General features: G+C 35.6%; 5 protein-coding genes and 1 non-coding gene across 9 annotated transcripts; 3 read left to right on the plus strand and 3 right to left on the minus strand.

The window, feature by feature from the left end:
• On the minus strand, positions 2553–7195 carry LOC18782505 (developmental protein SEPALLATA 1). Of its 4 annotated transcripts, none has more exons than XM_007215815.2 (8): positions 6493–7194; positions 3789–3870; positions 3598–3659; positions 3420–3519; positions 3301–3342; positions 3162–3203; positions 2947–3086; positions 2553–2849 (listed from the first exon to the last, which is right to left on the minus strand). In XM_007215815.2, exons 1-8 carry the CDS (start codon positions 6675–6677, stop codon positions 2765–2767), a joined length of 738 nt encoding a protein of 245 aa, XP_007215877.1. In that variant the 5' UTR covers positions 6678–7194; the 3' UTR covers positions 2553–2764. The 4 variants fall into 4 exon arrangements, with proteins under 4 accessions (XP_007215877.1, XP_007215876.1, XP_020414319.1 ...); XM_007215814.2 differs by having other exon boundaries at positions 2556–2849; positions 3789–3867; positions 6493–7195; XM_020558730.1 differs by having other exon boundaries at positions 2556–2849; positions 3598–3662; positions 3789–3867; positions 6493–7195.
• LOC18782536 lies at positions 12764–13678 on the minus strand. The gene is made up of 2 exons (XM_007216643.2): positions 13488–13678; positions 12764–13208 (listed from the first exon to the last, which is right to left on the minus strand). Exons 1-2 carry the CDS (start codon positions 13598–13600, stop codon positions 12983–12985), a joined length of 339 nt encoding a protein of 112 aa, XP_007216705.1. The 5' UTR covers positions 13601–13678; the 3' UTR covers positions 12764–12982.
• TRNAI-AAU lies at positions 13738–13811 on the plus strand. The gene has a single exon. It is a non-coding gene; the product is annotated as a tRNA-Ile (tRNA).
• On the minus strand, positions 15432–16674 carry LOC18783349 (myb-related protein 305). The gene is made up of 3 exons (XM_020560418.1): positions 16451–16674; positions 16233–16362; positions 15432–16141 (listed from the first exon to the last, which is right to left on the minus strand). Exons 1-3 carry the CDS (start codon positions 16590–16592, stop codon positions 15589–15591), a joined length of 825 nt encoding a protein of 274 aa, XP_020416007.1. The 5' UTR covers positions 16593–16674; the 3' UTR covers positions 15432–15588.
• Positions 19794–21458, plus strand: LOC18783586 (scarecrow-like protein 3). Its single transcript, XM_007216609.2, has one exon. It carries the CDS (start codon positions 19794–19796, stop codon positions 21009–21011), a length of 1218 nt encoding a protein of 405 aa, XP_007216671.1. The 3' UTR covers positions 21012–21458.
• Positions 21949–27545, plus strand: LOC18783317 (probable tRNA (guanine(26)-N(2))-dimethyltransferase 2). Its single transcript, XM_007214964.2, has 12 exons — positions 21949–22346; positions 23337–23639; positions 23750–23837; positions 24074–24195; positions 24403–24542; positions 24636–24708; positions 25111–25199; positions 25302–25407; positions 25946–26158; positions 26373–26567; positions 26810–26887; positions 26974–27545. Exons 1-12 carry the CDS (start codon positions 22251–22253, stop codon positions 27208–27210), a joined length of 1740 nt encoding a protein of 579 aa, XP_007215026.1. The 5' UTR covers positions 21949–22250; the 3' UTR covers positions 27211–27545.

Below are 27851 nucleotides of genomic sequence, written 5' to 3' on the forward strand. Positions count from 1 at the left end.
CAGGTTAGAACCATTATGTGTTTAGTGTCAATAGCTCTTTTGCATGCATATTGTCTTCTTCTTTATTTATTTATTAATTTGAATCACATAAATTACACCACTTGAATTGGTGTCCTCCTTTCATTTATTGCATCAATTCATTATGAATTGGTATTATTAAATTTAAGTCGAGAGTTAAATTAGTGGTACTCTTAAATTATAAATCAGTGAGATGGCAAAAATAAAATAAAATAAATTAGACTGGAGCAACGGATGAATATTATTATTTTTGTTTTTTTTGCCAAAAAAAAAAAAAAAAAACCAAAGCCTAAGATAATTGCGTAGCAAAAAGAGTAACTGAAGAGAAGAATAAAAGTGACGGGTTTTGTGAAAGCCAAACTGAAGTACCGAAGAGTCTTAGATGCAAAACAAATGTCTTTGTATTTTCAAGAATGTAAGTAAAGAGGAGAGAGAGTTGGAAAAGGTAAATCATGTGGTTGGTTGATGAAAGAATATTGTTTTCCTTTTTAAATAATATCATATGCATTTTGAGTCATTAGATGGCGAATCATCTAAGGATTAAAAAAGTGTGTATAAATATGTGATTTTTTGTGTTCCCTGATTTTGACTCTATAAAAATATATATATATATATAAATATGTGATTTTTTGTGTTTTCTGATTTTTTGTGTGGTACCGGCCTAAGGCTCTCCGATGCTTTAGTAAGTACGGTTTTAGTAATGTTAACTGACAGATCAATCGGTAGCGTACCGTTCGTTCTCCTCCCTTCCTTTTGGGGATAGGGGTCTTCTTATATAGGCCTTGGGAGGTGTGCACTGTGCTCATATTTCCGATGTGGGACTGTGGATGCGAATTGTGAGTATGACACGTGTCCGGTAGTAAAAGGGTCAAAATGGACGGCTTCGGTAGGCAAAGTGCCGAAGGGTTTCTGCAGCCAATATCGATTCTGTCCACGTGTTCGGTGGTCATAGGTCATTTATTTCCGGTATAAACAATATATATATATAGCAAATTTGAATTTGGGTACAAGAGGATGGATGCTAAACTCTAATCAATTGGCGTACTATTCCCTCTTTATTTTGTTGACCCCAGGAGGAGAGAATGGGACCAAGCACACTAGGAATAATGTTCTGGACTCTCCTTTGTTGGATCAAGTTGACAAGAGTTTGTTTAAGGCCCAAGTAATAGGCCTTGAAATGATCCAATTTGTATTTGCCATAGGTGTACCACTGTTGGAGCTTGGCTCAACCCAATAGAAATAAGATTATTTGATCAAGGATATGCATTTAGTGATTTGCGCATTATAATCTAACTTTTAATCAAGTCATTGTGCTATGAATGGGGAACTGGCTTAGATTAGTTATGTTCTATGCCTTGTATGACTTAAGGACTTTTTAAATTCTACTTTTATAAGCTGGTACAGGTGAAATCCTGAAGAATTAGCCCCTGATTAGGCTAGAGATGTCCTAATCGGGCTAGATATAAGTAGATCAAATTGCAAAGTATGGAGCCAATTTCTAGCTTTTTTCAATCTGATATGAGGGAAAACAAGTAATAAATGCTAAATAAACACTTTTAAACTTAAATTCAATTGGAAGACATGATTTGGAACTTAAGATTTCTCTACTCATTTCATTATCAATGCAAACTTAAAGTAAAATGACAGGAAAACAACTCAGAATTGAGGATTTCTTGATTTAATTCATTGCAGTCATAAATTTGAATGTAAACAAACAAGTAAATCTGATAAATTGAAGTACTATTGCTTAAAATGAACAAAGCCTAGCCACTAGGAGTCGATACCAAGTGTTGGCAGAGCAATAAACTAAAAAATATAACTCAGGAGTTGTCAACTGGATCTCTTGGTGCAAGAGAGGTTTGTTGAGTTCAACGAGATCAAGTCTTGACCGAGTGTGAAGTTTGTTTATGAGAGAAAAGCTATGTGTTGAGAGTTGTGCTATGCATCTATTTATAGGCTCCTCGGTTCTTGAATTTGCATGCTTGGTGAAAACATGGTTGAGTATGTATCATTTCTTTCTTTGCGATTAAAAATGGTGAACCATTACATTGATTTCTGCACCGTCGATGGTGGCTTGTCCCAACATGGCATTTTCTTCAACCAATTGGTGTAGTATACCTTCATGGTTCAAATCGCATTTAATGCGGTTGCTCAACCTTTCCCTTCATTGTTTAACTTTTCCTAGCTGTCAAAGTCAACTTTGAGTTTTAACCTGGATAATCGCACCATTAACCGGGTAAAAGCAATTTTGAGTTATAAACAATGGCTTTATTTTGGAAAATTAGAAATATTGGGCCTGCTTGACCTTGGGCCTATACCTCTAGGTATTTAATTCTATGAATTCGAGCAGCCTAAGGCCCATTATGATTTAAAATCCATAAAAGGGTTTTTTTTTTTCCATTTTCAGCCCAAACAATTTCTCTTTTCTTTTCTTCCAAATTATGTTTTGTTTTAGCTCTGAGTGGCATTGGACCCGGATGAGAAAAGAACAAGCTCTTCTTTGAGAAAAGAATATTATACAAGCAAAGCAAAGCATAGTTAAAGTAAGAAATAAGTTCCCAATATTGTAATTAAATTTCTTGCAAGCCCCTTGTGAAACAAGTTAAAAGGATATTAGGCCTTTCAAAGGTCCCCTGAAATTCAGCCACTGCTGATTTTATGTGAAAATAAGTTACATGAAATTTTTTACTGCCAGCTAAAGAAGCATATACTTGGCAAGCTTTTATGACTGATATGAGGATTTATCTCACAGCATCCATCCAGGGATGAAACCGTTGACTTGTTGGGCATGAGTTGTGGCACTCATCTGCTCTGACCCCACATTAGAGTACCTGCAAATTCAAAGTTAATCAATTAGGATATATATGGCTATTAATCAAGTTTAAAACACACTAATTAAGATTAATTACTTAAAAATTACATCTTTACCCTATTTGCAAGGTGGGATTGCAATCCAAGGGCTGGAAGAACCCTTGAGATTGAGCATGCTGGCTCCCATATGCCATACCCCCCTGGTTTCCACCTTCCCATGATTGTCTAATTTGGTTTCTTGAACTAATGTCATCCAACTGCAATATGGTAATAAAATTCAATGTATTATGTAAATTGGTTCTATGTTTTTCATGGTTTTGTTTTGAAATTACCTTCAATGACAAATCCCTGTTTGCTTCTATTAACATTTGTTCCTGTAATTAGAACAAGTTAATTAATATTATAACCACATGAAATTGCAATGCCTTGATGATATCTTCAAGACATGGAGGCAGATTTATATATGTGTACCTTATTTTGAAGGTCAGAAAGTTGGTCCAGCATATACTGAGTCTGCATAACAAGATGAGATAACAATTAATGCAGCAACATCTGCATGTAAATGTAAATGATTGAAGTTGACATGTTACCTTAGTGGACCTAACTTGCTTCAAGGAGGACTCCAGTTGACGCTCAAGCTGCTCAAGCTCCTTTGTGTTTAAGGGACCCAAGTCTTCTCCAAGAAGGTTTCTACAGAATTTATAAGGAGAAATGATTAATGAGTTACCTAATCAAGTCAGCTAATTCTATAATTTACAAAGTAAGTACCTCTGAGTTCGTTGTAGGGACTCAAATCGACCTTTCAGTTTCAAGTACTCGCGGTAGCTGCTCTGCTACGCATGAACCGAAACGAAAATGTATTAGCCGCATTCTATTATATGATCATCTATAAGCCACATTCCAAAAGCAAAGTAAAAGTTTATATATATAATTTGGCAAAGTAGCAATTTAGGTGCTACCTCAAGTTCCTTGGCAGGTTTGTTGACTTCCACTTGACCATAACTGCACTTCTGGTACCTTTCCAGTGTTTTGAGTATGCTGCTGAAGAAGAAGACGCAGGGCAATAGCAAAAGGAAAAAGAAAAAAGAAAAAAGAGCCAATTAGGATACTACTGAAAATGAATTAAAGATTCAAAATTTTATGTATGAGAAGAACATTATTAAACTTCTTCTTTCTGCCTTGCACTTTACTTTGCAGAATCTGCAGACCTTAAATTCTGAAGGCTGACCAATTTATGAAGCCTACTCAATCTATGGTTGTTGCTTTAAAATTAGGAAACCCTACCCTATATGGCACTTTAGGAACATCTATAACCACATGTTGTAGAACTATTTTCCCACCAAAAGACACCTATATCCAAAATACCACTAGCCAATTGACAAATGATTGCATAAAGTATATATATATATTCACTAAAATAAACATTCATACTCCAATTTATACTTACAAGCAATAGCTGAAGAGAATTAAAAGTTTTGAAAAATGATACTCTAAAAAGAAAAGTTTTTACATGACACAATAAGAACAAGCTAGTTGATTTCCATGCTTCGATGGAAGCAACAACTAGTGATAAAGAATCGATTTCCAACTCCTTTTTTGTACATTAAACAAGAAGAGGTCATATTGTAGAGAGTAGAGTACTCCATCACATAAACCATTCAATGTCAAACAACAAATCGAGGAATTTGCTCATCTTACTCGAGAAGGGTTTAAAATTTTGTACATTAAACAAGGAGAGGTGTCATGATAGGCAATTTTATGCATTATGTTTTCTAATTACTTCTGGATGCATTCAAGCAAGATTATACATGTCGATGAATTAAAACTTACATATCAAACAAGGGGAATTCTCCAATAAGTATTTAGGTTAAAGATTAAAAGTTACATATTGTTAATTTTGGCCGTCGGATTGCATTCATTAGATGTGTTGGTAGATTTAATATGCAACATACATGCAATTCAAATGTCGAGATTAGAAATATGTAACCAATCCTTAACATAAAATACTTATTGGAGAATCTCTCATCAAACAATTTGACAATAACATTTTTCTCTACATCCTAATTACAAGAAAACATAAACCCAAAAAATCTTATTTTAGTATTAGAGTAAATGGATTTATGTTAGTAGTCATCATTTCAGTTAAGCCAAACAAAAGAATTATATTAAAAGAAAAAGATAATGACAAGCAAATTAATTGATCGTAAACATCACCACAGCTATGCTTGTCACTCGTATATTCGTGAAACTCTCTTTCCTTGAACCAAGTTCATGACTCTGACAGCTCTAACAATTCATGATTTCCCTTTCATATATATTGATGCAACAAAAGTTCACTAATTCTCAAGAAACTTCAATCTTTTGCATTTCAAATTTGTAAACGATCTGTTGCATTAGACCTGTTCAATCCCGACTTCGTGGTTATGGTTGGCTTATGCTTATCAAACATGTCAAAACCCTAGAATGTTGGCTCATATGCACAATCAAAAGTATAATTTACATATAACAATAAACAAAGAAAAAAAACTGAACAAATCTTGAATGCAACAAATGGTTCACCACACACTTTTCTTTAAGAAGTGGCCAAGCAAAAAGAAAAAAACTTTTTTTCCAAGTAGTTCATGATTTGAAAGAAGTCACTGGTTGTCCGCTGTATAATAGATAGGGTTTTTTTCATTGATAAATGTGTCAATTTTATACGGATTTCAGACCAAGACAATCAGAAGAAGGAACTTTAAATTCTCTAGCCATGCCATCGAACTCCGAGTCCGAAATTCTATACCAAAAGAAATATAGGATCATCATGATCTCAGGCTTTTGATACTCACACACACCTTTGCAACCAATCCGCCAATTCTATCTTTCACTCAATCCATTCACACAAAGGGAACCAGAACAAGTTAGTGCAAAAGATAATTAAGTTTATAACTCTTAATTTGTATCTAATTATATAAATTTTAATTCTAAAGTAGGCAAAGGGGAGAAATCAAAGGCAATATTTTTTTAGCTACCAAAAACAAAAGGGACAATATTTTCTGTCCATGAAGAACCATATATTTACTAGGGGAAAAAAACTCCAAAGAGAAAAAGAATGGGAATCCTTGTGATTCAGATCCAGTAATGCAAGATTTAGTACCCAAAAAATTTGAACAAAATATCACTTTGTGAAATCAGATAATAATAGAATTAGATGAACATCCAACTTTTTTTTTTCTTTTTTTTTGAAGCTTCAATAAATCACAAGGGGAAAAGAAGAAGAAATGGAAATTAAAATATGCATCATCATGAGTAATTAATATTTCCAACATAGCTTTAAAAATTAAATTGAACAAAAAAGAGAGAAACTTTGTGATAAGCTTTTGCACTTGTGGAAGCAAAGATCTCATATGGATCCCAATGAAACCCATGAAGAAATAAAGAATTTATATCATCAGCCTTATGAAATGAATTAATCAAACCAAAAAGAGAGAAACTTTGTATATGAAAGATGCAAGCTTGAACTTGTAAAAGTAAGATCATATGGATCCCAAAAACCCCCATGAAGAAATCAAAGAAACTAGAGAGTATAATTAAACAGATCCAACTCATATAAATCTAGAAAGAAGAGATGAGATGAGAGAGAGTGAGTGAGTGAATGATGTGTGTTGAGTAACTAAAATTTACCTAGAGCTGCTACAGAACTCATAGAGCTTGCCACGGTTAGAGAAGATGATGAGAGCAACCTCAGCATCACAGAGAATAGAGAGCTCATAGGCTTTCTTCAGAAGCCCATTTCTTCTCTTTGCAAATGTGACTTGCCTGTTTATCTTGTTCTCTATCCTCTTGAGTTCCACTCTTCCCCTCCCCATGTCCTTGCCAGCTAAAATATTATCCACCCAATCAACCACACACACACCCCTTTTAATTTTCTTTCCCTTTTTTATATATTTTAATTTCTTTTTTTCTATATATCAAAGTTTTGATCTCCACAATATTTTCTTTCCCTTTTCTTGTTCTTCTCTCTCTCTTTGGTACAAGCTGATCCTCCTTTTCTATGTCAGTACCAAACTGTAACCAAATTTGTGTAAAACAAGAGAAAGTTAGATACTCACTCAGTGGAAAACCCTAAAGAAAGATAAGAGAGAGAGAGAGAGAGAGAGAGAAAGAGAAAGATCAGAGCTTGTCTTGTAGCTTAGAGTTTAAGTTCTCTCTCCTGAGTTTTGGCTTTTAACCTGAGGTTCTAAATCTACACCCAGAAACTCTGAAATGAAATTTAGGGTTGGTGTTCTTTCTAGTTTCGTATAAAATCTTTTCTTTTCTTTCTTTTGTACTGTTTCTTTGTGCTGAGAGAGAACTCAACAACCAATCACAGCTTGAGCGCGTTTGGCTTTGTCTGTATGTCTCCATATCTCCATTTATTACTTACTGTGTCTTCCTAACTCAACAAGACTTTTTTTCTGAAAGTGAAAATTCACGTCTACTTTTTGCCAAATTATATGCATCAATTCATAAATTTTGCATCATGTCATATTCAAGCTAAATTCATTTCATCAAAAAAAATATATGTATCTGAAAATATATTTATGCTATCTAATATTGCGCGCAGTCTGGCGCGTGGTAATTTGTAATTGTTTGACATAAATACTTAATAAATAAGAGGCTTGTATGATATACTGTCCTCGTAAGTAGCAGAACGTCCTCACCTACCTTAAAACAGATCTCCACGTGTTTGTTCTTCACTGGCTTAATCTTTCTTTTGAGAAAAAAAACCGCCCTAAATAAAATAGAAAAATATTTGTGAGACTAAGTTCCTGCAACATTACTAGTTTTTATCAAAAATAGCTAAAATTTACCTCCTACTTTCATAAATGTCAATTTTTATAAAAACTTTCAAAAAATAGCAAAAAAAAACTCACTTAAAAAAACTCAAATGCCCTCAAAACTAAAACCCACATCAATCTAAAAAGCAAAGCCTACATCTCTGTTTTCAATTTGATTTCAAAAATAAAAACAAAGTTTCAATCAATTATATCATTGGAGGATTGAACCATGAATATGATTTCCAACTTGTAAACTCCCCTATGTTTCGATCAATGTTATATCATTGGAACAGGAAGGTACCATCGAAGCAATTAGAAGGGCATCATCAAACACGGGACTTTGAGCAAACATATGGTGATCATGATTCAAATAACTTATGCTTGTACCAGCAGTTGTACTGCTATACAACTCAGTGAAAGATATATAGGCTTGGGGCCAATGTAGGGAAGCTTCATGGTTCAAGTCCTTCAATGATATAACATTGATCGAAACATATAGGGGAGATTATATGTTGAAAATCAAATGAAAACAAAGATTGCAGGTTTTATTTTTTGGGAGCTTTAGTTTTAAGATACAATATAGGTTTACGTGGCTTTAGTTTTGAGGGCATTTGAGTCTATTTAAGTGAGTTTTTTGCTATTTTTGAAAGAAAAAAAATTTTAAACTGACATTTATGAAAATAAGGGGTAAAATTTGGCTATTTTTGATAAAAACTTCAATATTACATAATTTAGCGGGAAAGAAAAAAAAAACAGTATAACTAAAAATAATATAAAAGGCATGGGTTAGTTCAAGTAGCGGTATAAGAGCCGTTACCTTTGCACTTGAGGTATTGTGTTCGGCATCCCACCTCCCTCAATATCACGTGTATAAAAATATATATAACTTAATTATGGCTAAAGCGATCAAGGTTTATGTGTGTATAATACAAATTACGAATTGTCCATGAGTTTTAGCTCAAGCGGCTTTCAAATAAATAGATTTACATCTAGGGATCCTCGTTTCAAGTGTTGCTTATAAATTTATAGTTGTAATGTTTTTGGTCTGAGAAGATCAATGCAATACTTCTGAGCTAGAATGTAACCCCAAACAAAGTATAACTACACAAATGTAAAAGACAATAACCAGTTTGAACCAGTATGTTTAGATATTGAAAGATCCATTTCAAGAAAAAGAAAGGAAAAAAGTCTTCGAAATCGTACTTAACCTAACCATTAGCCTTATGTTATGTATATATACATACATACATACATATATTTATATGTACATAGTTATGGCAGATCCTCATCCAAGGACTGGCATTGATTGTATGAAATTAAAAAGTACGATCAAGATGAAGAGTCCACAAGATGCATAAATAGAATGCCAAGGATTAGTTAAGTTGTGATGCTACAAAGCCATAAATGTTGCATTGCTTGGACCAGAGGGCAAACCACTTGAGCTGATACAAAAAGAAAAGGGCATATTCACATTGTGTGGTCAAGGAAGAAAAAGCATGTACTCGAGAATGGGTGGTTTGGTCAATTCACCACCATATTGCCCTATGAGTAACACAACCCATATGGGGGGGTAGAATAATAATCCAATACCAAAACTGGAAAAAGATGTATGATTTTCTTTCAAGCACTGCGCCAACTGATGGAACATATAAGGCATATGTGTTCAATGTGACGCAATGTCTGCGGCCACAACAAAGAAGAAATGGAAGAAAAAATAGGGGTAGGTGGTGGGAGAGATATATTTTTCTTGCGATGGGTAGGTTTGAGAAATTAGATTAGATCAGTTTTTCGAATCAAGAATAATATTTGCATTTTGAGAGGTCCATGAGTCCCCACCACTCCCTATCACAATGGGTTGATTGCTACACAAGGGGGCAAAAATGTCATAGGAAATATATTATCTTCCTCTCAAGCCTCTGCAACTAAGATTATATGTTTAAATTCCCCTTCCCGACTATTGCTTGTATTAAAAAAATTTCTATATATAACTCTTCTAGAAATACCTCATCTTTCGCATAATGTATGTTTTTTCATAGGATACATAATAAGCACAATATTAGCACCTAATTAAGAAAAAATTAACCTAAGTGAGCTAAAATATCAGCAACGGAGGTATATTTATAAAAGTTGGTGACATGACTCAATGTTTGTTTCGAAAGGAATACATATGGAGTTAAAGAAAGGCTAGTGTTTGGTAAGCTAGGAGGAGGAGGACGGATATTTGAAGTTCCATGCTTGGCCATGGGTATATATGTATCATATGATTAAAGATGCATGAGCACAATTATTCAATGGACCCCACCCTAAATTATTCCTCATTAATTTATCGTGGAATATATGAATGATTTGACCCCCTCCTCCAAAGACTATATTTATGTCCACCGTTGCTTCAAAACTTAGACCCTGCCTAATAATAAGCATTAATCCAGTTTAAGTAAAATGTTGGTCAAATATAACCTAATATTTTGTAAACATGTGTTGTCGGATTGTTAATCCTGTTTTTAAGTTAGCCCACATGTTAATGCATTTTTACTTAATCGTTTTTTTTCATATAAGCGATTTCAAACACAAACGTAACTTTTCTCTAACCACTTAAATTATAAATCTCTTATAATTTTAAGTTAGTCCTTAATGTAAACTAACAATAACCAAATGCAATTAAATTAAAGTTGAGAATTTTGTGCGTAAAGTTTATTATTTGAGAAAAGAAATTGAGTTCCTAAAAGATAGTGATGATGCGCCCAAGCAAAAGCCAAATCGAACTTAAACCAGTTAAACACGCGTTTCCATAGGAAGATCGTTTTATGTTTCGAGTGTCCGTTAGTTTTAGAGGAGAAACGCTGTTTTCCAAGTCCAAAGTTACTGCTTTAGTGTCAAAGCAGCACTCTTCCACCTATGTGTCGATCAGGGATTGGGGGTTCAGAACAGTGCCAGGTGACGGACATGATTGATTGCAAAACCTTGGCCAGGCGTCCGTACACTCCCAACGGCGTTTACCTGGAATAGTGAAAGACCCTGCAAGTACACGTGTCGCGAAATGACAACGGAAATAAGACTAATTGATGTTTTCGCAATCGGACGTCTTATCGGACGCGTGCTGGGAAAAGCAACTCCTTTGCCTCTTTGATTATTATGGCACTCAGGTCTATTGGTATACGGTAAACTAGCAATTTTTATTTTTATTTTTAAAAGAAAAGTATTTCAAAAAAATCCGCGATGGATTTGATGACCGTACAAATCAAAGTTAATTCGATAATTAATACTCATAAGAAAATGATGAAAAATATTATAAAGAAGATCCGCTACCATATTAGCTTCTCGATAAATATGCTAAAAAGAGACATGAGTATAATTTTGTAGCAAGTACCAAATACCGTGCGTATGATTGATTATTCGAATTGCCTGAGGAGCTGGGATTTGTTTCTTGAGAATTCGAATTAGAATCTTGGAATTCCCTTCAATTTCATAATACTTTAGATGCAATCGAGTAGTTTTCATTAATTGAGGAGCACTACATTGCCATTGCCATGGCCATGGCAGTAAGTAAGACTCTAGATTTTATTTCTATAGTCTTTTGAAGTAATTTCATACCAAGATAAATTTTGCACGGAAAGTGAATGAAGGTGTATGGGGTGAATAAGATAAATAATGAAATTAGAAAAACTTTGATTTCTTTTCTTTTTGTATCCCGTTTATTTAGTAATTCATTTGGATTTAACCTTCACTTCCTCATAGAGATTTATTTCACCTTCACCTCCTCCTCGTAGAGATTTCAAGGGTTAGGGTATTTATTTCCTGACCAAAATTTACAGAAGAAATATGTAATTTTGTTCCGATATCGTTGGAATAGTAGCTTTCACCGATCAAGACTTTGCACCTAAACCTGATCAACATTGCATATAGCAGGGGCTTACCAAATGCATTCAACTAGTGCAGGATTATCATATCAGTGAATTTAGTCAAATTGGGCAATCCAATGAATTGAATTCACAGCTGCTCCATGCACCAAACAACAGGCAATAGCTGATTCATGGTGCCTTGTCACTTCGCAACATCTCTGAGTTCCTACAGGGTCCCTCGTTTGGAAATGCAGCATAGCACAAATGAGATTGAGATTTGATTTTTCCAACTAACAAATGGTGCTGTGCTTTAAAGCTTTGCCACAATACAACTCAGTAGATATAAGTTAAGAGGCTTTCTTTTTGGGGTATGTATGTCTCACAGGTCCACTTCAAGTTCAAGGGTTGTTGCTATGTGTGTGCAAATTTCAGAATCTTAGAGGCATTTTGTCAAACCACAGCCACATGTAGTATAAGTTTGTTACAGAGGGTAGGTTTCAGAAATATGAACCCCCCGCAGCCCCCCCGAAAGCTCAGCCACATTTTTACGTCTACTCTGCCTATGATGTGTGGAAGTAAAAATGGTGACCACTTACCATGGTAGGAGGGAAAATCACTACCAGTTTTGAGATCATTTTTTCTATTTCTTCCAACTAATGCTCACATTCAATACATATACTAAGTGCTATAAAGTTTGTATGAGAAAGGGATAACGCGTGCTAACCTGGTATCCATTCAAAGAACCTTTTTATGAATTTCAAAGGGTATATATACTTTCCTACTGAGTTGCTATCTTTGGCAAAAGCTTCCTTTTTACTACGACTCCAGTAAGGACCACTGACTGATCTAGATCTCTTCCAGCTCGCAAGTCGCTTCTTAGTAATTTCGCATAAATATCCAACAAAAGTTATCTACCATTTCGTCTTACAACACAGCACATCTTATAGCCTAAAGTTAAGCAGATATTTCCTAGCTCAAACTCAAGAGACGTATGATGCTACTCCTAATCAAAAACCAAATTGACTGGAAAACTCATATCACATTAAACATGCAACAGAAGGAACACCTTCAGCAAATATAAGCCACTATATCTACTGACCACATAAGAAATCAATAACAGAGGCCGCCGGAGGGGAGAGGGGATGCTTTTCGTCTGACCCTTAAATGAATTCTGTATGAGGCCCCCTGACTTCTTGTGTATAGGGTATCAAATCATATTCAAGCATAAGCATAACATCAGATTTACCAAGGATGAATATGATTCAATTTGGGGATTCATCTTGCTAGGGAGCAGGGTAATAAATATGCAGTCTCTAGAATTGACATGGATGGCAAACTATCCATGTATTACATTATCTGTGATATCAACATAAAAACGATTTTGTAATGTATATATCTCTACTGTCTAAAGTGGGTTCATAAACTTCCTTGCTCTATATCATGGGACATTGATAAATCATTTTAAGATAGCACAACTAGCGTAAGAAAATTTTAATTTAGATGACTAAAACAAACTCAAACAGATGTTTTAGAGCAATCAGGGCAGCTAAAATGACCTCTAGCGTTACAGTTGGTGCAAGAAATGGATCTTACTTTCGAATCACTACCCCCAACCGATTCATAGAAGTCATCAATGAGATTTAAACCAAACACTCCACCTTCTTTGATTAATCCAACTCCTTTGCATCTTGAGCATGCTATCATCCTCAGATTGCCACATCTCTTGCACATTCCCAAAGAACTGAATATTCAAAGGATTCATTCATATACAGCACACATAAATCAGAATGCACAAATACATAATACACAAATCCCACAAGCAAGTAGAAACTGAAACTGGAGTTTTGTTGAATTGAAATTGATTTTTAACCCACATGAAAAAATTTCATTACAAGGATATTTATCCAATTCTTTGAAACTAATTACAACTTGATGAAGATAATGGAGCTGAAATGAACTCAAACATTAGAAAGAGTCAAAGACAAGCCTTTTGTGATGAATTTTGGAAATGGGTACTTACCTGCGCTGAGAGGCAGAGATGAAAGCGTCGACCTTTGGGGCAGCAATGGTGGCACAGAGGAGCAGAGCCCCAACTCCAAAACCCGCCAGCTCGCTTGCCGTTATGTTATTCATTTTTGCTCTCTCTCTCTCTTTCTCTCTCTCTGTTTTCCTGTCCCAGCTCTTGCTGATAACTGATATTAACCACCTTATCTGAACTTTCAGATTATTTGTCGGTTAATATTCTTATCGGGGCTCGAGAAACCATCAACGGCCTATTAGCTCAGCTGGTTAGAGCGTCGTGCTAATAACGCGAAGGTCGCAGGTTCGAGACCTGCATGGGCCAACTTTTTGTTTTGTTTTTCTTCGTGTCATTTTGGTCATTTCACCATGGCCTAGGCTTTGTCATGGGTTGAAAACTATTGTCTTAGCGGGCTTGACCTACACATTCCAAGTCCCATCTCACGTTGTGTTAAATGGCCCATTTTTTGTCTCTTGGTATTTTGGGAACCCAAAACTTATTTTTAATTCACTAATTTACACGTAACCCACTTGCATTTGTGTCTTGTTCAGTTGGCTAAGCAAAAGGAGGTGTATATGTCCTCTTCACATATGATCTCGATCTTCCTATTCATACATTAGAGTAATTAGAATATGGTTTTGTCAAAAATTAAAAAAAAAACATGTAACCTACTTATTAGAGTAGTTAGAACATCGTTTTGTCAAAAAGAAAAAATATATATATAACCCACTTATGTTCGATTTTTGTTTTTCAATGAAAACTATTTGTTTTTATGTCATTGATTGGTAATTACGATTCAATTTCATCACCATCTATCTTTTTACCAATTCTTGTCATCACCATCAGTGATAAAGGTTCTTGCACTGTGTGTAGCTTCACTAATATTTGAGTCCCGCTGCCAATAGTTCTTATTGGTGCACGATCTGTAATTTTCTATATAAATTCATATCAATAGCAGTTGGCAGTGAGAGTAGCCAATCTCCTCCTGAACTTTTATTCACCGAAAAAAAAACTCTAAGAAGCGGTAAGATTTTGAGTCGCTTTGAAATTTTAGGAACCAACCATTTGCACGCATATCTCTCTCTATGGTTGATGGTAACGAAAAGAAAATGTAAAAAAAAGAGTGGCCATGACACATATAGCACACTAGACGTAAGTAGTTTAAATATACTAGGTTCCATCCAATTGATGAAACGTAATCACTTTAATTTTATAGTATTCAACTTTCAAGTGCCTTTTCATGGATATGCATGAATATACGTCAGGCTCAGCTCTTTTAATTAGTTTCAGGGTTAAACTCTTCTGCTACATACATATTACTATTGACTAGACGCCTCTCTTTCGCTTCATCGATCAATCAGAAGATGTTCTTGTCAATCATCTCCAGCCATCAGCTTTCAACTTGGTCATTGACTGGTCAAGATTTGGTCACTTTAAAAGTCAATCCCAGTCAAAATTGGGAAATTAGATGTACAAATATTTGACCAAAAAATTATTATAATGGCTCTCATTGCTCATGCAATTTTGATTTCTCCATTGTTGCATGTATGAAATGAACATGAGGGCAATATAAAGCCTGTCAATCTGACTATACATATGAATGACAGCCATTTTGACTTTGCATATCTAAATCCTTTTGCAATTCTCAAAGATCTGCAGAAGCATGATTTCATGTGTAGGAAAAGTTTATGTAAAATTGTCTGCTGATCAATTCATGAAACTCTGTTCTCTTTCTCTTTGGGAACATCTTTTTTTCTTATGGAAATTACAAAACAGCTTTGTTGATGATCACTTATCCCAAACCAACTTAATGGATATCTTTGTAGATTGATTGATACATGGCAAATGCAATGGAAATACATTGGTATGAATAATAATAATAATAATAATAATAATAATAATAATAATAATAATAAAAAGAATAGAAAAGAGGGATGAGCATTTGGTTACACAAATCTTATTTATTATATGTAAATCAAAATTAACAATAGTGCAAGTACAATAATAAACCAACATACAGAAGTTCATAGAATTAATTAATTAGGTATTATAAAATAATCTGGTACCAATTAATAGATAATAAATCAGCCTTCTTAGATTCTTAGAAGATGTAGCCTCCATTATAGAATGTGTAAGAGTGATCCCCTCCAGAAGAGAAAGCTGTGACTGCTGCTTGATTCTGCATGGCTGATTTGTTGCACTGGCTTAAGCTTGTGTTTCGATCCATTCGACCGTTTACATGCTCATCATCTAAGTTCCAGAGGCGCCCCATATATAAGCCTTCTTCTCCTAATATATCCGCCCAAGACCCTACACTTCCTTGGTTCATCAACGCAGGCAAGCAATATTGGTCCCCCTCCAAGTTGGGGTAGCTGCTGCTAATAAGATCCATATTATTCTCTTGCCTTGCTTGTGCCTCATGATCAGTAGTCATGTTAATGTTTTCTCCTTGGCTTGCTTCCGATTGTGGCGTGGCTCGTATTTTCAGGTTTTGATCTTCCTGCAGTTGTTGTTGTTGTTTTGCTAGAAGAATTTGAGCTTTTCGTTTCTCTTGCTTTTGAGTGCATTTCTCTTTCTTTTTGAAATGAGTTCTCCAGAAGTTCTTTATCTCATTGTCTGTTCTTCCTGGCAAGTATCTAGCAATGGTAGACCATCTGTATACAATATTCATTTCACATAATTATTTAATCTAGCTAGACTGCACAGACAGACAGACAAAGCACAGGACATCATTATATTGCTTACTTGTTACCCCATAAAGCATGCAATTCAATAATGATGCCTTCCTCCTGAGGTGTTATATGGCCTCTCTTTAATCCAGGCCTAAGATAATTCACCCATCTAAGTCTGCAACTTTTGCCACTCCTGTTCAAACCTGAAAAAAAAAAATTAACCCCAACTGAGCTTTAAAAAAAACAACATGAAATTATTAGAAGTTAATTAAGAGAGTTTAATTTAATTACCTGCACACTTAGCCACACAACTCCATCTTCCCTCTCCATATAAGTTGACATATTCATTGAGCAGCTTGTCTTCCTCTGGTGTCCAAGGACCTTTCCTCCATCCTTGTTGTTCTGCAAATCCCCAACCCATCATTGTTACCATCCTTCCTTTCCTTGGTTTCACTTCAATTCAACCCAGCTGTTTGTTGTCTCTGTATTCTTTGACACTTATTGCACAATGTGCATGGCTAGTTACCTTCCCTCTATATATATGCATGACATATATATATCTCCTCCTACCTCTGAAACAGTGACTCTTTTAATATTGTTTTCTTTGATGATCTCAGTCAAGATCTTTGAATCGAATCTATGCTTCAGTCTCTCATCATATCAAGAAATTGACCTTTCCATCTACAAATCTGAGTCCAAGTGTTGAGATATGGTGTGTCAACCAGCTCAATATACTTTCAAACAATCAGACCACAACAGGTGTGCCTTCCCACTCCTAGTTGCCATACACAATGACGTCACCATCAATATTATTCCCTCTGCATATATAAAATACAACACAAACAAGCCACATTGTGTTCCATTGTTTTATTTTTCTTGATGGTGAAATTAATCTGTCATTGTTGAGATTAGTGGGTTGTTGATGTCTCCTTCGAAAGTGCCTTTGATCCAACTGGTGTGTAACATCTGTGGCAAAAGTATTGCACGATTGATTAGCATTGTTTATGGTTAATGACATCTATTAATTAAATTTTTTAAGCACAGAGAAGTTTCTAGCATTCCATTTGTGGTAATGGGGCACATAAAGTTTTGAAAGGGCCTTGATGAGTCACCTATCCTACACCTGGCTCTTGGACTCTATCTAACTAGCTTATTTGGAAAGTTGGGAAGTGCTTAATTGGTTTAACTGATTTTTTAAAAAGCATTCTATGCCTATATATAGTAGGTATTGATGGTTACATAAACTATATATTAGTATTTGAGCTTTGGAAAAGATTACATAAGTGTTCAAGATCTTGTCGAGCTTAAAGATTTTACAGAATGAAATGCTTGATTTGATGGGGCCAAAATGAAGATAGCCTTTGCTTCTCTCCTAACCCCTTTTGAGTAATGTTACTTCATCAATGACCACGAAACCCAACTTTACTTTGGATAAACTGGGAACTATCCCTTTCAAATCTACACAACCTATGTATTTGTTCATGCATCTTCTGAAAAAGAAGAAGAAGAAGAAGAAGAAATGATCTTTGTGCTAAAGTGGATGATATTATATGGTTTCTAGAAGGATCTAGTTTACAACCTAAATGATATTGTAAAGGGTTCCAATAATTTCATTTTGGGTACAATTTTATGGAACTTATATTTCTTTCCACATAGCAGAGAGCAGATGTACATATTGAGCAAAATAATGTAGCAGCTAATGAGTGGTATTTTCTTTATTGTTAAACTAATTGAACTTTGTTGATTAAATTTGATCAAATTTCTTTTTCCTCCTTTTCATGATGGCTAAGAACTAAATGAAGAAATGGTCCCCCACTGCCCTTTTTGACATATTGATATTTTTCACAAGAGTTCAATGGTTAAAGAAACTCCACTACAATGTGTGGAGGATTAACAATGCATGCTAAAAGGTACAAACAATAAGACTTTTAGAACTCATAAGAAGGATTGCATCATTGCCATAAGTTAAAGCATATGGAGTCATTCCGGTGGTAGACTTTTTTGAAATTTTATATGCCCATAAAGTTTCTGATAACTCTTTTTTGAAGTTAAACCATAATTTTTTCCGTTATTGTCTATTAAAATTAATATTCAGATTATTTGGGCTTTTTCTCGGGTCACAATTTAGAGGCCCAAAGTCCAAAACCGAGTCTAAGATAACGTTTTGTTCATGTGTGTCTTGAAGTTCGGAGGCCTATAAAAATAGGCGGTCCAAACAGCCTAGTATTTACCAACTTTTCAATGTGAAATAGTGGGACTTCGGTGGGTCCGATGTTGACCACTTTGGCTTATATGGATTTACATTTACAACAAAGTTTGAGTTTTGATGCAAACGGGATTTCGCTTAGTGTAAAAACGAGGTATTGATTTGCAAATCAGTGATTTTGGGTTTAAGATTTTAACTTGTAAACTAGTGATTTTGGATTTAAATTTTATGACACCTTGGTAGTGTGTATATGAGAAATCTCCCGTCCATGTAGTATAGACAATCACCTGTTCTTAAACCAAAAACCAAAAAAACAAAAAAAAAATTGAATTTTGTCTGTTGCCATGGTGAGGTCCGAAAGCAGCTGTAAGCTCAGGGACAAGGAGCTCTCTTTGGTTGACTAATTAAATTAGTATGAACATGCAACAAAAGAAAAGAGACAAAATGAGGAACACCAATTTTCGGTACAATGTATATAAAACAAAACAAAAAATATTTGTGCATCAACCCACTCACACGAATATATATATCTGTACATAAGATAAATCCAATAGGTGCACCAATTGTCACGTTTCTATTTTTCTAATTATCTTTGTTATTATCTCCATGGATGATTACAATAATGAATAAGCTAATTTGCCTTCGCTTATTAACTTCTTTTCTTCTTCTTTTTGTTGTTTATATTTTTGTCTTTTTTCTCTCTCTCGGGTATACGCAGAGAGAAGCAAATTCACAAGTGAAGATGACGATGAGATGGAGGGTTGTCGTCTTCGCTGGTTCTGGTTGAAAGAAGACGATGATACAAAAAATGTTAATGTGAGTGTGTGAATGTGTATATATATATGTATATGAATCTTCTTTATATAATGGAGTAACGAACAAGTGGCGGGCATATGCATATTGCCAAAACCATTGGAAGAGCTCTTTTGTCTTAACTAAGTACTTAGGGCGCTTAATTAATATCGATTTCACGTCATGCAAATATTCATACAACAAAATTATACGAAGAAAGATGCTAAGAAGTGCAACCTTTTTTTCCTCTTTTTTTTTCTTCTTCTGTAATTAACTATCTCATTTGAAATAGGCTTAGCCCATGTATGAGATCATGCTTCAATGAATCCTTTGGGCAAACAAAGTGATTGGGAAAACAAAAATATTCTATGTCTCAACCAAAGCTTGCTTGTACTCTTTCATTTGGAGCTCTCACATAAACTTACAATTAGCAAAGAATACATTTGGAGCTCTCCCATTTGGAGCTCTCCCATATATGTCCAAGAGTAAAGCATCCCTTTAATCCCCACCTACTCCTCTTCTAGATTCCCATACAACCTTTAAAACCAACCCAAGCTCAAAGCCTCCTCAAACTTTATCAATTAACACGCAACAAGCACAATTTTCTCTAAATTAAGCATACACAAGTCCATCTTCATGTATCCATCATCATCTTCTTCTTTTTTGTCATCGTCGTCACCACCTCTTGAAGCCTTAAAGCCAGAAGAAAGAGGGTTACATCTAATCCAACTCCTCATCAAGTGTGCTAACCATGCAGCATCCCGCAACCTCAATCTAGCTGATGAATGTCTTTGCCAAATCTCACGACTTGCGTCCTTGCATGGCGATTCCATGCAAAGGCTTGCTGCCCGGTTTGCCTCTGCTCTCGCGTTCCGTCTTGTCAAGAATTGGCCCGGCATCCACAAGGCCCTAAACTGTGACACCAAACGGCCTAAACTAGAGTTGGACCGGGCTCGCGTCATCTTCACAAAGGCCTTCCCTTATCTCAGTTTTGCCTATGCCATCATCGCCCGAACCTTGCTCCAAGCCATGTCCGCCGAGCGGGTAATCCACATTGTGGACTTGGGTTCTGCGGACCTAAAACTATGGGCTCCACTTTTGCAGAGCTTCGCAGCTTTGCCAGATGGGCCTCCCCATTTGAAAATCACTTGTGTAAATAGCAATAAAGCTGTCTTGGAGAAGTTGGGCCCAAAGCTTGTAAAAGAGGCAGAGGCCTTCGACATGCCATTCCAATACAACCCACTAAATGTTAGCCTAAGAGAGTTGACAAAAGACATGCTTAAGGTAAGGTCAGGAGAAGCATTGGGTTTTGTCTCAATTCTCAATCTACATGTCTTATTGGCCCAAGATGACCAAGCGGACGCACAATTTAGGCCCAAAAAGAGCAATATTGATGTCAAGGATTGTAAGCAAATGGGTGAGTTTTTAGGCATGGTAAGGTCAATGTCCCCAAAAGTGGTGTTGTTGGTAGAACAAGAAGCTCACCATAATTTGAACCATTTGGTGGACAGATTCATTGAGGGCTTGCACTATTATAGCGCAATGTTTGATTCATTAGAGGCCAGCTTTGGGGGCTTGTCTTCATCAAGTGAAGAACGCTTCGTTTTGGAGGAGATGTTTGGGAGAGAGATTGAAAACATTGTGGCTTGGGAGGGTGTGGAGAGAGAAGAGAGGCATGAGAGATATGCATGGTGGATGGTTAGGTTTTGTGAAGTTGGGTTCAAACCTGTGCGCTTGTGGTTGGATTCTATGGAGGATTCAAAGAAGGGTTACAAGATTATTAGCCATGGAACAAGTTTGATGATTTGTTGGAACGAAAGGCCTCTCTATGCTGTTTCTGCTTGGACTTGTTAGCTAGCTTAGCATCATAATTTCTTTTTTTTGTTGCAATTAATTATATGAATACAAGTGCTATTAAAGATCAAATTTGGAGTTAAAATTAGCAATTCAAGGCTTTTGTTGTGTTGCTCCAAGTGATGTTTATTTATTTGTGCACGAGGTTTTTTTTTTGGGTCAAAGAGGTTTTTTTTGGAGATTCGGTTTATTTATTTATTTTTATACAAGCGATATTTTATTTTAAACTAATCTAAATTATGGAGAGGAGGATTTGAACTTGAGTGCAGAATGGGAAGCACATCCGCTCTAGCCAACTTTGTTAAACACATATATGCTTTATTTTAGTTTTGAAATAAGTTAAACATTTAATAATTTAATAGAATTCATAAGTTAATATTTGAGTCATCAATCTATCCGGGAAAGAAGAACCTCCATCGTGGAGGCTCCATGACATAAAATAATGCACTTGGTGCACGATATCACATTTATTTTTTAATAAATTATTGTGGTTTGTCACGAAATTTATTACCTTACATGCTTAATTAAATTACTAACCTCTTGTCATGCGTGTGTTAATTGGCCTTTTTATTTATGTTAAAAAAATTTCCATATGCAAATATCATTTGTTTTTTTACATCAGGTAACTATATAGATATTTACAAATAGAAATAATAATAAGAAAAAACAGAAAAAAGAATGTGGGTGGAGTGGGGAGTGAAAAGAGGAATGTGGATGGAGTGGGGGAGTAACTTCCAATATAAAAGATCTAAAAACAAGTGAATTCTCTTTTTTCTATTGGATCTTAGCGAAGCGCCCCGGATTCGGGCTGACCCGACATTCCAACCCACCCATCGTCCATAACTTCCCAGCTCATGTTAGCAAAAATCAACTAACAGCTGCTAAAGTGTGCCGGGTGAGTGAGGGTTAGGGTTTAAGCAGAAAAGAGAAAAAGAAACGTTTCAATTTATACGAAAATCAAAATATTCTAATAGCGATTAGCAGCAGCAGTGATAGGGTTTTCAAAATAACAAGCTTGTGTGCTTTGTACATATAAAAGTCGTTAATTTGATGCTACTTGCACAAACTCTCAGGGTTCTTGCACAAATTCTCAGACTCCAAACCAGAGCTTCATAGGAAGAAGGGGAAGAGAAAGTCTCTTGCTTTTACAGTGTTACGTTTGTTCCCAACCCAGAATAAGCTAGAGGGCCACCCAAGGAAGATACCCAGAGCTTGTTTTTGCATGAAAGTGAAGGAACAATGACGACCGATCTCAGTGATTACGCCATCATTAAGGAAGGAGAGGCTGAGATTCTGATGCATGCTAAAAACCAAGTCTTTTACAACAAAACTCAGGTGCCAAAATCTTCTCTTTTCGATGATTTTTGCATTGGATTATTGGTTTTGATGGGTTTTTGAGATGCAACGTTAGGGGTATTGTGTTTTTTGAGTTGGTTATGAATTGGAAGTTTGTTGGGTCAATGTTAGTTGTTGAAAAGTTGCTGTTGGTTGCTGGGAAAACAATGCAGGACAAGAAAAGAAATTAAAGTTTTGAATTAAAGAAGTCCGAGATGTTAAGGTGGTATTTGTGTGATTAATATTCGTTGAGGAATGTCTGTGAGGGGGTCTTGGAGATGAAATGTTATAGGTGTCTCACATTTGAAAGCATTTAGGTGAAGCAACGCCAATTCACATGTATGTATCTCAATAGGATTATCATTTAGGTTGAGTATATTTTTGTCTAATGGAAAAGAATGGAACGTCAGAGGTATGTGTCGATCCCAAACAATAATGATGTTGATGATTGTTGCCTTAAGTGGGTTTCTTTTGTGCTTTTTGTTTTTGTTTCAGAACTTTATAAAATTATTACCAGATATAAATTGTGTGTCTCCCTAACCATGGGAAAAAGAATAAAGAAAATGAAATATCAAAAGTGAATGCTCATGGATGAAGCGAGAAGCTGTAGCCGTCCGCACATATTATACTTTTGGGCATTCAAGTTGCTGATCACTTTCTTAGAATTTTATAATTTTGCGCGTTATAGTTCTCTTTCCAGTTTTAACTTGTCTGCAGCCCAAAGTTCCTTGTTCTCAAATAAAAACGTGTTTGTCATCCACTGCTTTCAACTTTGACATATTTCCAACATTTAACAGCCCTTGTCCATTATATTAATTGAACCTTTTTTAGTATGGTAAAAATGATGTAGCCTATGCTTTGCAATATAGGCGACTGTTAAGCTTTAACTATTAGTATTTGTTGGTTACATTAACACCTCCAATTTTTCCGGTTGGCTTTTAGATTTCATAATATAGAAGGATCTTGATTGTTTCAGTCTGTAAAATTTAGGTTAACAACAGAGATATATCAATTGCGGTTCTGAGGGCATTTATTGAAAAACGCAAGGAGGAGCATGTAGCAAGATTGTCCAAGAAAACAAAAACAGCACCAAAGGTGTCTGAGAAAGATGCTTCAAATTCTGTTGTAGAAGAAGTATCTAATGAGTCTGATATTATTGATGAAAAAACGAATGGAGATTGTGAAGTGGCAGCAGAGATATCTCAAGAGGAACCATGCAGCATTTCAGAAGAACCGAACAAGGTCACAGAGGGAAAAGGACAAGTGGAACTGAAGCCACCAAGAGTTCTTGAGGTTTTTGCATGAATTTTAATTTTAATCAATTAATTAGTTTCTTTCATATTCAAAGTTTTGTTATTGAAGATGTAATCGACATTTCTCTTTTGTACCATTTGTGTTCACAGGCCTTGTCGGCTTCTGGTTTAAGAGCTCTTAGGTATGCTCGCGAAGTGGAAGGGATTGGTCAAGTTGTGGCTCTAGACAATGATAAAAGTAAATTTCAGGCTGTCTCAATATATTGCATCAATAATTGTCTATAAATGTATAACATTTTTGTGATAACCTTAAAAAGAATGAATAATTAATGAACATATGGACCCAAAGAATTAGATAAGATTCTATTTCCTATGTAAATACATGGTGGCATAACTTAGATATAGCTGCATATTAGCTTTTCTGATTAATCGTAAGCTTCATAACAGTAATCACTATTATTTTCCTTCCTGCAGTTTCTGTTGAAGCTTGTAGGAGAAACATCAAGTTCAATGGTTCAGTTGCATGTTCAAAGGTGGAATCACATCTTGCTGATGCTCGTGTGCATATGCTCACCCACCCAAAAGAATTTGATGTGGTATGCATATGTTGTTTCATATGTTTATGTTAATTCTCAAGGAATTTTCATTTAGAATAGTTTATCTGAATATGGTTAGCAAGTGCCATAATACCCCTATGTTGAATAAAATAAAATAAGCAATAAACCCTAGACTGGTTGGTTTCATCTCAAGGAGTTCTTGACATAAACCACTAACATACTCTTTGTTTGTTATTGCTGTTCCAGGTTGATCTTGATCCTTATGGTTCTCCCTCTGTCTTCTTGGACTCAGCGGTTCAATCTGTTGTTGACGGAGGATTGCTAATGTGTACAGCAACTGATATGGCAGTGCTATGTGGTGGTAATGGGGAGGTTTGCTATTCAAAGTAAGTAGTCATACCTTTCTGCTGATCTACTTTTGCTTGAACATGTTTTCTGATTCATTGACTTATCTATCAAGAACTGTTTTGTGGTATTAGATACGGTTCCTATCCATTGAGAGGGAAATATTGCCACGAAATGGCTTTGAGGATCCTCCTAGCCTGCATTGAGGTATCATTATGTCTTTGATTATAGCCTTTACCTTGAACATGCAAACTATTTGAAGGTTGTTATTTAGCCAGAATGGAAGTAGAATTGATATTGCAATTCTGTTGGTAATATAGTTTTTGCCACATCTCTTTTCTGAAGCAACTATTTACAATGATTATTTTGAGTTTCTCACTTCTTTGATTTATTCTGGGGTGTTCTATTTTTGTATAGTGATGATGTAGATAACGATTAAATGTTTCGATTAAGTTTAAATTGAAGTTTGATTGTTATCCCAACTCAAGGCAGGCAAATAACTATAAACATGAAGAGTACCCCGTAGATCATGATTTATAGTTTGATTAATGTTACTTCTATGTATATATTCATTCTGGTGCATAGTTAATTCCTCTTTATGCAATGCAGAGTCATGCGAATCGTTACAAACGGTACATTGTTCCTGTGCTATCTGTTCAGATGGACTTCTATGTTCGAGTTTTCGTCCGTATCTACTCGTATGTGGCCTTTTTACTTTAAATTAGTTCAATGTCAGATATTAGGCTAAATAACATGTCTTTCTTTTGTTGTTGACTGATAGTTCAAACAATTGGTTGCAGTTCTGCAAGTGCAATGAAGAACACTCCCCTTAAGCTCTCCTATGTTTATCAGTGCATTGGTTGCGATTCTTTTCATCTTCAGCCTATTGGAAGGACTGTCGCCAAGGTATGATGCTGATATAATATGCCTTCAGTGTTAGCATGTGCTTATGTATTGATGACAAAAATCATCTCAAGAATGTTGATTCTCTTTCTTTTCCCCAACTATGTGTAAGGTCTAAATTATATTTGTAACAATGACCTTAAAAAGCTAAATGGAAAGTTAGAAGGGTTGATGTTACAAACAACCTTTTAGGACGGTTACCTTCATTCATAGGACATTGATCTGTCATAGTTCTTATCCTACTTATTAGCAAGCTTTGTGCAACTGTACAATATCTTCATATACATGTCTCTGTGAGTATGTGTTTTGAATATGTTACACCCCTCTGATTTATTACAAAGAGTTGTGCATGCGTTGAAGGCTTGTGGTTTTATATTAATGGAATATGTCTCTGTGAGTATGTGTTTTGAATATGTTACACCCCTCTGATTGTTACAAAGAGTTGTGTATGCGTTGAAGGCTTGTGGTTTTGTATTAATGGAATTTTATTTTATAGTTTATTTCAATAGTTTTCTGATAAGGCATCCCTTTGCTTTTTCAGAACAGCAGTGTAAGATATCTACCGGGGTTTGGTCCTGTTGTTCCTCAAGAATGCAATGATTGTGGGAAGAAATTCAATATGGGTGGGCCCATATGGTCTGCTCCTATCCATGATCAAGAGTGGGTAACTTCCATACTATCAGATGTGAAATCTATGAAGGAGCGGTATCCTGCTTATGATCGCATCTCTGCTGTACTAACAACAATTTCAGAGGTGTGCCCTTTGTTTGTTATTTATACTATTAGATATAAATTAGATGTGCTGTTGTGTTTAAGCATGGCTGGCATTAGATGCTACTGAAAAGTTTGCCTTTCTTCTAAGAAATAAAAATGATAACTTATGTTTTGGGCAACCCAAAAATATAGATGTGCATGTGTATAATATTTATGTCTTATGCGGTTTTAGTAATCTAGTTTATTGTTTGCAGGAGTTGCCTGATGTTCCTTTGTTCTTGAGTCTGCACAATCTCTGTGCCACACTGAAGTGTACTTCCCCATCTGCAGTGATTTTCCGTTCTGCTGTGATCAATGCAGGATATCGTATATCCGGAACTCATGTAAACCCCTTGGGGTTAAAATCAGATGCTCCCATGGATGTCATTTGGGACATAATGCGCTGTTGGGTGAGCAGTCTCTTTCCGTTCTCGCTGGTTTTTTTTTTGTCATGCATATATATATAACTAGTTGACAATCTGTTATGGTCCCTGCTTCTTGATCCCTCTCTGCCCCACATTAGACAGTGTGATTCTGTTGTTTATCCTGTCTCTACACTGTAGATTACTTGTTAACTGCATTAGACTTTCCATGAGGTTACTGCTGTTCACTAATTGGTTGTGGGATCATATTATGCCTTGATTCTGTGTAGGTGAAGAATCACCCAGTGAAACCTCAGCCTCCAGATCAATCAGGAACCGTGATCCTTGCTAAGGAACCTGTTCTCCAAGTATGTTTTTCCCATTCTTGGATATGCTTTTGCATATATTTGTGACTGAAAATTCTCTTACTGACATGTTTTTTTTATTTTGGCAGGCTAATTTTGCTAGAGCCGTTGCGTCTCTAAGCAAGGCACAAACCAAGAAGGTAGCACGCTTCCTTCCAAATCCGGAAAGGCACTGGGGCCCAAAGCTTAGGGCAGGTCGTCAAATCACCAGCAAACACATATCTCTCTTGGGTCCAGACGCTGTCAATGGAGTTCTTAACCATGAAGAGGATGAGGAACATAATGCCAAGCGTCAAAAGATTGAAGATCATCCCACCCCAAATTGATGAAATGAACGTTTTAAGTATGTCAACCAAGTTGACCTAGAGCTCCATGCAACCGTTACAGAGAGAACATACATAATCCTCATTCCTCTTAATTTTTATTTGGAGACAGCGAGATGAGGGGGAGAGAGAGGCTTCTCACGAGCCAGTAATGAAGCCGCAGTAAAATTAACCGGAGCGGCAACTTTCTAGTGAATTAGAAGTCATTTTCAGCAATTTTGAGTTTTGATTAGACCATATTTATTAGCATACTTTTGAGTTTGTAAAAGCAATTTTCTTGGATTATTATTTTATTTTATTTATGCAAGAGGTTGAGAAGTAAGTTTTATTTTGAGATATTTAGTGATATACTCATTCTTAGCACTAATATTATAGATAAACCCTGCAACATTGAATTTCTATAAACAAAACTAAAAAAAATTCAAGAAATGACAGCTGGCCTTATTGAATTTAATATTGATTATTAAATTACTTTGATACCCTATTGAGTGTTTTGGGTATTTTTATGAGATTTTGAGATTGGACTTGTTTTAAGAAATTGATGGCAGTTTTGTAATTTATAAGAAGTTAAAAATCTTTTTGTTATGTCGTAAATAGGCTTTGGGTGTGTTTCTAAGAGCATGTCCACCTCAAAAGGCTAAGGC

This window comes from Prunus persica, chromosome G3 (assembly GCF_000346465.2).
Source record: "Prunus persica cultivar Lovell chromosome G3, Prunus_persica_NCBIv2, whole genome shotgun sequence".
NCBI classification, from domain to species: domain Eukaryota; kingdom Viridiplantae; phylum Streptophyta; class Magnoliopsida; order Rosales; family Rosaceae; genus Prunus; species Prunus persica.

What these genes read in the sequence shown, in the direction of transcription:
- LOC18782505 (XM_020558729.1), bottom strand. Translation starts at nt 6,677, where the DNA reads ATGGGGAGGGGAAGAGTGGAACTCAAGAGGATAGAGAACAAGATAAAC. An exon ending in AGCAAGTTAGGTCCACTAAG is followed by an intron (nt 3,343 to 3,419) that starts GTAACATGTCAA and finishes CTTGTTATGCAG; the next exon opens with ACTCAGTATATGCTGGACCA. An exon ending in TTTCTGACCTTCAAAATAAG is followed by an intron (nt 3,204 to 3,300) that starts GTACACATATAT and finishes TTCTAATTACAG; the next exon opens with GAACAAATGTTAATAGAAGC.
- LOC18782536 (XM_007216643.2), bottom strand. Translation starts at nt 13,600, where the DNA reads ATGAATAACATAACGGCAAGCGAGCTGGCGGGTTTTGGAGTTGGGGCT. An exon ending in ATCTCTGCCTCTCAGCGCAG is followed by an intron (nt 13,209 to 13,487) that starts GTAAGTACCCAT and finishes TTGAATATTCAG; the next exon opens with TTCTTTGGGAATGTGCAAGA.
- LOC18783349 (XM_020560418.1), bottom strand. Translation starts at nt 16,592, where the DNA reads ATGGTAACAATGATGGGTTGGGGATTTGCAGAACAACAAGGATGGAGG. An exon ending in TTGTGTGGCTAAGTGTGCAG is followed by an intron (nt 16,363 to 16,450) that starts GTAATTAAATTA and finishes TTTTTTTTTCAG; the next exon opens with GTTTGAACAGGAGTGGCAAA. An exon ending in CATGCTTTATGGGGTAACAA is followed by an intron (nt 16,142 to 16,232) that starts GTAAGCAATATA and finishes TATTGTATACAG; the next exon opens with ATGGTCTACCATTGCTAGAT.
- LOC18783586 (XM_007216609.2), top strand. Translation starts at nt 19,794, where the DNA reads ATGTATCCATCATCATCTTCTTCTTTTTTGTCATCGTCGTCACCACCT.
- LOC18783317 (XM_007214964.2), top strand. Translation starts at nt 22,251, where the DNA reads ATGACGACCGATCTCAGTGATTACGCCATCATTAAGGAAGGAGAGGCT. An exon ending in TCTTTTACAACAAAACTCAG is followed by an intron (nt 22,347 to 23,336) that starts GTGCCAAAATCT and finishes TGTAAAATTTAG; the next exon opens with GTTAACAACAGAGATATATC. An exon ending in GGGGAGGTTTGCTATTCAAA is followed by an intron (nt 24,543 to 24,635) that starts GTAAGTAGTCAT and finishes TTGTGGTATTAG; the next exon opens with ATACGGTTCCTATCCATTGA.